General features: G+C 40.9%; 1 protein-coding gene across 1 annotated transcript in view; it reads right to left on the bottom strand.

The window, feature by feature from the left end:
* klf8 (Kruppel-like factor 8) overlaps nt 1-9,316 on the bottom strand; it is a gene marked incomplete in the record, with an annotated part of 59,251 nt that overhangs the window by 17,842 nt on the left and 32,093 nt on the right. The window contains 1 exon segment of the mRNA XM_035666132.1: nt 9,107-9,316. Coding sequence (XP_035522025.1) covers nt 9,107-9,316 — 210 coding nt within the window.

The raw sequence follows: 9,316 nt of genomic DNA, 5'->3' as shown, positions 1-9,316 counted from the left end.
AGAGAGAGAAAGAGAGAGAGATAGTGGGGCTGGTCTGGAAAGGTGGAGGAGGAAGAGGAGGAGTGTGGGGGGGGGTCAGGCTGCACAGTCTTTTCGGCAACTCCCGCCAGAGCCGCGGTTGCCATGGTGACGGGGTGAGCGGAAGCAGAGCCTCCCTCGACATATCTCATTAAGGCAAGAGAGAGGAAGAGGAGAGAGAGTGAGAGAGAGAGTCAAGTGTGAGAGTTTGAAAGAGAAAGTAGAAGAACAACGATGGCGGGAGATAGATAGATGAGATGATAGGAGATAAAAGGTGTGTGTGTGTGTGTGTGTGTGTGTGTGCCTGTAAGTGTGTGTGTGCCTGTGAGTGTGTGTTGTGGGAAAAAAGACCGCAAAATTACGTTTGACCTTCCTCTGACACGCTGACAAACACTAGTTGACTATCTATCAATCTTCTTTCTTTCCACCACCACATTTCTTTATCTCTGCTAAACTGCTCTTGAGCAAGGCACGCCACCTCTATACTGCTCAGTGGCCATATCTTTTACACAGTCCTTTCTTTTTTATCTGAGCGTCTGTATTTTCTCTCTCGCCAAAACACTGATGTATGATTGTCAACCAACACTCAGTCCACTGTGGACTCATGCTGTGTGCACTCTGTCCACAACCATTAATGCATAAATACTGCAGCACTCATCCCTGTGGGAGTTGTCATTGCACTGCATGTGTCCAGATTTGCCAATGAATAAATCTACAGCAGGACACGCCGGAAAGCCAACCCGGAAGTCGAAAGAAAACCTGTCAGAAACCTGTGGATTCCTTTTGTACAATGCGATTACTCGATTAATCATGAACACAAAAACAGTCTAGAACTGTTTAGCTGCTTTTTTTGTGTATGGCGTAATCATAAACTGAATATCTTTAGGTTTGAGAGTGATGTTCGGACAAGATTTTAGATACTTTTTTACTATTTCCTAACATTTTACAGCCCAAATTATTATTAGATGACTGATAAAATAACAGACATGATAACTGATAATGAAAACAATTATTAGTTGCATACTGAGTTCACTACGGAGTCTTTATTTTGAAATGCAGGTTACACATTGCTTATCATGACAGCATTCCAAGAGATAGAACAATGAGACTCCCAATATAACCAGCTTAATTCTTGATGTTTGTTTTACATATTTCCTTGGGTGGACCTTTAAATTCTCCCCCATTGAGTGGAAAATATAGAAATATCAAGTTCTTGACAAAAGAACATTGTTCTGTGTGACCACCAGCAGATTACATCTGTTGGTTACAAAGACCATGAGCCAATTATCAGCAAGGAAAGGCCAATATTTCTTCCATAAATCTCACACACTGGTCCTTTAAAATAGCTCATTTATGATCCTCCCTTGCTGCTTATTTGTGTTTTTTGTGCTTTCATTCTTGGATGTATTTGTCCTTGCGGGCCACCTTACACAAATAGTTTTCCATTAATAACATTCGTCATTAAAAGAATCCAGACTGTGTTATTAAGAAATATGACATCCTGTTTAAATAAAGGATGTAAAGGCCGGAACCGGCAAACAATTGTCTTGCCACTGTTGTTGTTTGTTTACAGTGATGGTGCAAACGAGTCAGAATAAAAGTGATAATAGTGAATTTGAATTAACACAACAGATGTAGCATTAAGTGGGGTGTGAGGCGTTTAAGTGTTTGTAGGCTCCCAGAGGAGCGAATACGAGGAGGATCTGCTTCCTGGAGACTTTATCTTTGGGCAGGAAACTCCACTCCCCTCTGTTCAAGGCAGCCACAGAGGTGTGGTCAGCGCACACACACGCACGCTCAGCTTAATGAGGCCTTACGTAATAATACTCCACCCAGCCCCCACACCCTTTACTAACCCAAACCATGCCACAACACACACATATACCAGGCCCCTCCCCCATCTCCCCAAACCCTCACAGCCAAAGTATGAGAGTTTTTAAATCAGCCAGTCAGGAGTTTATTTTTCTATCAGCAGGTGGACCGTTTGGACTCTTATGGGGTCCAATTATTGACCAGTCTCTGCACCCACCAGTTCCTTCATACCCTCGCCACCCAGTGCTTCAGCTTGATGATACACTTCCAGTACATTATCAGGCAGTCTGTTCTTCTGTTCAACGAAATAAATGATCAACTGAGACAGTCAATAAAAATGAATAACTGAATCACTGCAAATTTGGCAAATAGCCTTCAAAGCAGCAGATACATGTGTTCTTCCTGCAATGTTTTACCATAACATTTGTGGAATTCAAAGGGCTTTTAAGATTCTATGAGTGCTGCTACAAAAGACAGCACTCATATTTTTGTGTTTTAAGACACAAAATCCTGCATATAAATTATGTCAATATCTAACAATTGCAGAATCACACAACAGTGAACAAGGTGTGTTTTTATAGATAATTTTAACAGCATTTCTAACTTTCAAAAACCTGCAAATTGAAAGAAACAATAATGTGATCGCCTTTGTGTTTAATTTAGGTGTTTTATTGTCTCTTTGTTTTTGTAGTCAGACAATTGTGTAAAAATACACTTGTGGAGAGAATCTATGGGACTGTTGTCACTTGCTGACAGCTAACATATTAATACTGTTTTCTGCATAATTATGATTTTATTGTTTGACATCATTTTACCAAATGGAATCATGTTAAATACAAGAGGCCCAAGTATTGAGCCTTGGGGAATGGCAGCATTTGGGGCGTATCCAGATGAATAGCTGACGGGTAGCTCGTTTTGGAAACCCTTACTTGTATTACTGGAAAATGGAAATCCAATGATCATAGAGCCAGAGGTGACATGTAATTGGCTTATTTACTAGTGAGAGCCGATTTATAACTTGCTAGAGAAAACATGTTGGCAATGTTGCAAATGATGATTGTGCAGGTATTTCATGACCTTTGGCACAAGTCTGGGCAGGTATGGTAGGTAAATTATGTAAATTACTTTTTGGTCAGCACAAAACAAAAACAACAGAGGAGCATCAGCTGAACAGATGATATAGCAATGGAAATGTGTGTCAAAGCAAACCTGAAATCATCCGTAAATTCAGTAAAATGTACAAAATCTTGGGTTCTTTCCTTGCTGACCACAGCAGTAAGAGAAAATCTAATTAAAATCACAGCTCTGTGTCAAACTAGCTGCTGATTGGCTTATAAACGGCCATATTTAAATCTGTTGTTCCTGGATGATTAACTGCCATACTGCTAGATGAAAGACAGAAGAATCAGAACAGGCCACAACTCTCGACCTGTTCCTGAATACGAAACTGACAAAGTGTAACTGAATATGATCTCCTTTCAACAGCAGTTAAGTATTATTTCATTTATCTACCTCAGCAAAGGTTAATTTAAGGGTTACAAACTATTAACTTTCTATGCAGTTACTACACATCCACAATTCAGTGTACTTCACTTTTGACCAATCTGCACATATGTTCATGCCTTGGACAGTACAGTCCTCAACTATAAGCAACACATGCCACAACCCAATCTTAAACCAAACTTAACCTGAATAAAGACATATAAGGGATTCAATAACACTCAATCTAGCTCCATTTTGGTAAGTTTGTCATGACGTTGCTCAGTCTCCTCTTCACTCTCCTTTTCTCTCTGCAGCTTTTATCTAAAATAAAATGTACTTCATCTTATCATGTGACCTGGGAGCAAAATTTTGACATGATGTTGCTAAATACTGCCTTCGAGCCACATTGAAAGGTACACAAATGCCGTCTGTATGTGTTTTATGACTTAACTTCACCTCCTATCTCCCCTCCCAAACATGTCACTCCCTGCTAATAACCTCCCTGGGTATCCAACATTCTCAGATACCATCACAAATGCAAATATAAGTCTGCATTCTGCATTCTGCATTAGAAGTAACTACTGTGGGTCCAGTGGTGTCACACAATTTGCTCAGCACATAAAGGGCCATTTCAATTAAAGTAACAGAACAAAATACACGCCATGCCATCGTTGTTTACTGACAGAAATTGTGGTTTGCCTCTCTAGAATTACGAAATGGGCACGTCAGTCTGCTTGACAGGTAGCTGTCAAAGAAAGACAGACATTTGACATGACAAGGACTCAATGTAAGAACATTTTTGAGATAAGATTTTAAGGAAAAACTGCACTCCAATCATTGCTGTAGGTCTAGTGAGGAGCTGAAATACACTACAGTTAAACAAAACCTAACCTGAACCGATGTTCGTAATTTTTACCCTGATTGAAGCCTCCATAATGACTTCTACTGGCCCGGGGACTTGTACTTGTGAGGACTAGTTTCCCTGCTTCCCCAGGAGGTGAAGGTGGTAGATGTAAACAAATACACTGCTCAGATGGATGAATATACCTGAAATTTTCACCTAAAATAGTAAAATTTTGGATTCATTCTATATTTTATGAATCTACAGGATACTGAAACCACACGCAATTTAAATATAAAAATATATTTTGAATATTTTTTAAAAAAACATCTCAATTGATTTTATGACCACAGACAAAAGCACTCTGTCCATTTGGCCTTCAGTTTCTCTAAGAAGGCCTGTTAGCATTGTTAGCTTCCCTAATGAAAAACACCCAGCATCGGTGTTCGTTTCCTTGCTGCTGGCTGTACAGAGCCAACAGGGACAACAACATTCTGAAAAGAAAAAAATCATTGAAGGCAATACGGGAGGACAAAATGTACGTCAGTCATAATCCTGCAGTGCAGCCTTTCCTTATCTGGCCGTCCACACCCTCTCCACCTCAACCTCTCTACCTTCCCTCCTATCTCTCCTCGCTCTATCTGCACTCTTTCCTCGTCTTTCTCCTGGCCACCAAATTGTTTCCTTTCCTCTCCCTATCTTCTCTACACTCTGCTTTTCTTACACTTCCTATAGCTTCCTCTCTTCATACCTCACCCATCCTCCCCAGCAGCTGACAACACCCTTCCCCTCCTTCCTCAGCACATTGGCTGGGATAATGGCTGCCATTGCGTGCCTGTAACTCCAATTGGCCTCACCTTGTCATTACGTCTCACGCCCTTCTTATTCTATACCTTCTCCTGACTCGGATTATAACAGGGTACATGGCTCTACCTATCAACCTAACAATGAAGTTAGAAATGTCAAAGGTGTAGCAACATGCCTGCGCTGCTAATCAGTAAGCTCAGCCAGGACAACATGCAAACACTCCCAAAGTATTTATTACTTATGATTATATTTATTTAGCATTCATAAAGTCTAGCCACACTGTGTCCCTAACCAGGATGGGAAGCTACAACAGACCAGCAGGGTTGTCTCTTGTGATAGCCATGAGGCCGGCCAGTTAACCATGCATCCGTGAGCACTTCTTGAAGAACATAATGTAGCCTTTTGGAAGACAATTTAAATTCCTAAAGGTATAATCAAACATTAAAATGTAAACAAAGGAGTTAACCTGGAACCTCCCATCATTATCAAACAGACTGACAGGTCTCTTAATTCAGGAAAAACTGCAAACAACAAGAGATTTCAGTTATCAAAGCGACATAAAACAAAATCCAAAATGCTGCTGCACAGGTAAAAAAAAAAACAAATTTAGATTAAGATCTACACTCCTTACAAGCAGAAACTAAACAATAAATACATCACGGACATAGGCAATTTATAGGAGGCTGACTAGCACTGTTAACTGGCATGAAACACAAGACTGTATGTTTATATAGAAGTGGGGACTTAATAACTAAACAGTATTATAATCTTTTGCTATGAAGATTGCCTTGTCCGACCATAATTTAGGGGTTGTATTACACATTCTGTCATGTATATTTACACAGCTCAAATCCTCTGAGACAGGTATATCTGAGATAATAAAAAAAAAAAGAAAACAGGAGTCAACTGAAAAATACTACCACTCCACTGCTTCAATGAAACTCCTCGGTTCGGTGTAAATCACAAGAAAGAAGATGCAGCTCTACACTCCAAATTAGCTCAATTTATTATTAATAGTACAATCCTGAAAAATAAAGCTGCCGGGGCGACATGGCGGGTAGGTTTTCGAGGGTGTTTAGTTTTCGAGAGGTGCTTTTCTCCTCAAAATGATTCACACACTCAGTTGTCAGGGCGCTTTTGGCGCTGCTGTGACCTCTGACCTCCTCCCTATTTGTTTCATGGAGCTCGTTCTCCTAATGCTCTCCCTGGAAGTCACTCAGGACTAAAACAAACAAAAGGTCAACGCTGCAGCTTGAAATGCAAAACCACAAATGTCAACACACGATGAGAGCAATTAAGTGTTTGTCCATAGTGCGAGTGTTTTTTAGGACTTTCTATGTCTTTTCAGCTACCCATCAATCATTTCCAGCCACCAGCAGGACGTCCTGCTCTCACTACTCCCTCACTTTCCTGACATTACATCGACAGAGCAGAGAGACTCATCATCATCTTTAAATATCCACAGAAGCCTGACAGGGTATACAAGTGGTTGCCTCTGCCTCGCCTCACATCATCACGGTTCCATTCGTTCATTCACTGCTACTGTGGACCCATAGTTCTAGGGGGTTAAATGCTTTGCTCAAAGGCTCTCCAGCAGCAGCAGTTACTGAGGACAATGAAGGTGTTTCTCATTTGCTTTGGAAAAAGCAGAAGCAGTATTTGGGTAATAAGCATGTTTTGTGATAGCCACCATGGCTGAACAAAGGAAACTGCTTCACTAAGAGAAACTGCATGAAGGGACCATACAATACCACTTTTTTATGTTTCAAGATAACAAAAGAATCAGGCCTTCAGCACAACCATCACCAAACTCCTTCTGATGTTCACATACACACCATCCATCCCTCCTAACCCTCCTGTCCTGCTTACCCACCCCCTTCATACATCTCCCAAGTCATTCTTCCATCAATTTCGCTCTGGCACTTCCTTCACTTCATCTACAGATCTCCATCTATCATCAATTCATCCCTCATTCTGTGCTCCACCCACCAATCCACTACCCAGAATTTCCATTTCACTCGGTCCTTCCCCTTTCATTCCTCCTCTGTGTCCTCTGTCTTTACAGGAAACTTCCTTCGCCGTGAAATATAATTTTCCAAAATGAAATTCTTGATGAAATGAAACAAGGACTAAGAACTTACGTGATATCATTGCTTTGTCAGTGGGGTGGCTTATCCGATAACTCATTGTTGAGAGTTGCTTTTAAACAAAACGTCCTCAAAGTATGACAGCAGGACACAAGTTCATGGAGAACAGTTTAGAGTTTGTTTTGATTTGATGCATGTAGGATCCAATTTCTCAAAATGACAGGTAGAGGCATCATTTCAGCTTTCAGCAGGCTTCCCATGTTTTTAATATCTTGAAGCAAGCTGTCAAATCAACATCTATTCTGAGTCAAAATGCCGGCACTCCTTTGTGTGTTTGTCTGACAGCTGGATTTACAAAAAAAACTATTTTCATTACAATTACAAAACAGAAAAGGTGTAAAACTACTGATTAAATTTCAGTTTGTTTGGTTTTAATTTCACATACAAATTTCATGTATGAGACGAGAAAATAGAAGCTCACTGTTGACCTTTCTTTGCTGTCGCAGTTAAAGACCTTGTACAAACACATTTGCTCAGAAGATATAACAAAAAATACTCGCTGACATGTTTACACTGAATATTGAGCATCATGCTACAGGTGAAGAGATGCAAGTCTATGGGAATTCTTTCTGTTGTTAGTCTCCTAAGGAAAAGATAATGCCACTCACTCACTCACATTCCTCTTTACTGAATTTATTATGACACAATGTTTCCGTCATGGACCTACGTCAGGCAACCAAATAAGGCCAATCAGTGTCAAACCTTGGTTAAACTGCGTTCACACAGACAACACTGCATGGGAAAGGCCTTTTCATTCATTTGAATGGGATCACTGCATTGACCCAGCAGGAGTTCCAAAAAAAATGTAGGATCATCCGGCAAAAAAAAGGGAACTTAGTGCAAACTTTTGCCGCAATGCAAAGTGATGTCACCCAACACAATACACATTCCTGGTAGCTTATTTTGCAACATGAATGACCTGGTGATCATTGGCAACGAAAGACAAAAGGATTGCAGCAGAGTTGTAAATTCCTTCCTCATAGTATTAGAAACTGCTGTGTAGAGTTTAGGCATCTGCTAAGCCATTAAACGCGTGAATCTGTTACTCAAACTGGACTTCGTGTATTGTGTTACATCATCTCCATACTACCTGAGACACCACATGCCCACCAAGGCTGCTCCTTGTTTTTAACACTGTTTTTGGTCTGAAAACCCATCAGATAAAACATCTCGATCCACAAACTAAGATTTGTTTTGTATGTTTAAACAGATATAAAAGACTTGATTTAAAAGTCTAAGACAATGCTAGAAGATTACGAAATAAAAAAAATGATGAGACAGGTTATAAACAAGCCAATAGTTCAGCCAGATTATTGAAGGTAAAACTGACAATGAGCAATAACAATCCCTTCTTACACAGGAAAACTGTGCGCACAACTACAGCAAGTACAGTAGGTCAAAGTTGACACAGGAAGTCAGCATATGAGCTGTGATGGAAGTTTGGTGTCGTCTGACCACTCCTGTTTCTTGCATTTACCTTTACCTTTACAACTATTCACTCTTTAGGTTAACTGTTATTATTACAGAAAGGAACCACGGCCAAGATTATGAGAATAAGACCAATGGGGTAATGAACCAGAACTCCCCTTTAAAAAAAAGGATTTTCATAGCTCTGATTTACACATGCTGTCATGTTGTCAGTTCATTCTTGAATATAACTAAAAACTAAAGTTGGAACACTAAGAGAGGTGAGAGTCGTTTGACTAATTAATACTCAGTTAATCACTGGCTCATTTTTAAATCTTCTTGATGCCAAGATAATTATTAGCATTAAAACAAAACCCTCCTCCTGCGCCCGTCTGATTTTAATCCCGCGTGTGTTGAGTGTGAACTCGGCGTGATCAAACATGTCTGATCATGAGCAATGCCAGTCGGCGGCCACACCTGCCCACACCCACCTGACTCTCATCCACTCATCTGCTCCACCAATCCTCCTGCTTGTTCACCCACAGATCCCCCACCCTCTTCTAATCAATCACCCCCGCCTGCCCCTTCTCACCGTGCACTCCATCTCCTCTGGCTCTGGTTTGATCTGTACAGAGGGCATGTCTGTCTCGCACTCCTTCTCCTCTTCCTCCTCCTCCAATTCCTCCTTCTTCTTCACAGACTGTGTCGCCACTTCGTCTCGCTCCTCCTCGCCTGCTTCCTCCTCCTCCTCCCCCTGCGGCGGCCGAGGCCTGGTCGCCGGCTCCTCCTCCTTCTCCTCCTC

This window comes from Morone saxatilis, unplaced genomic scaffold (assembly GCF_004916995.1).
Source record: "Morone saxatilis isolate NCDOM2014 unplaced genomic scaffold, NCSU_SB_2.0 Contig20, whole genome shotgun sequence".
In the NCBI taxonomy this organism is placed as follows: domain Eukaryota; kingdom Metazoa; phylum Chordata; class Actinopteri; family Moronidae; genus Morone; species Morone saxatilis.
The sequence above is the reverse complement of the archived record's forward strand: the minus strand, read 5'-3'. Positions and strand labels throughout refer to the sequence as shown.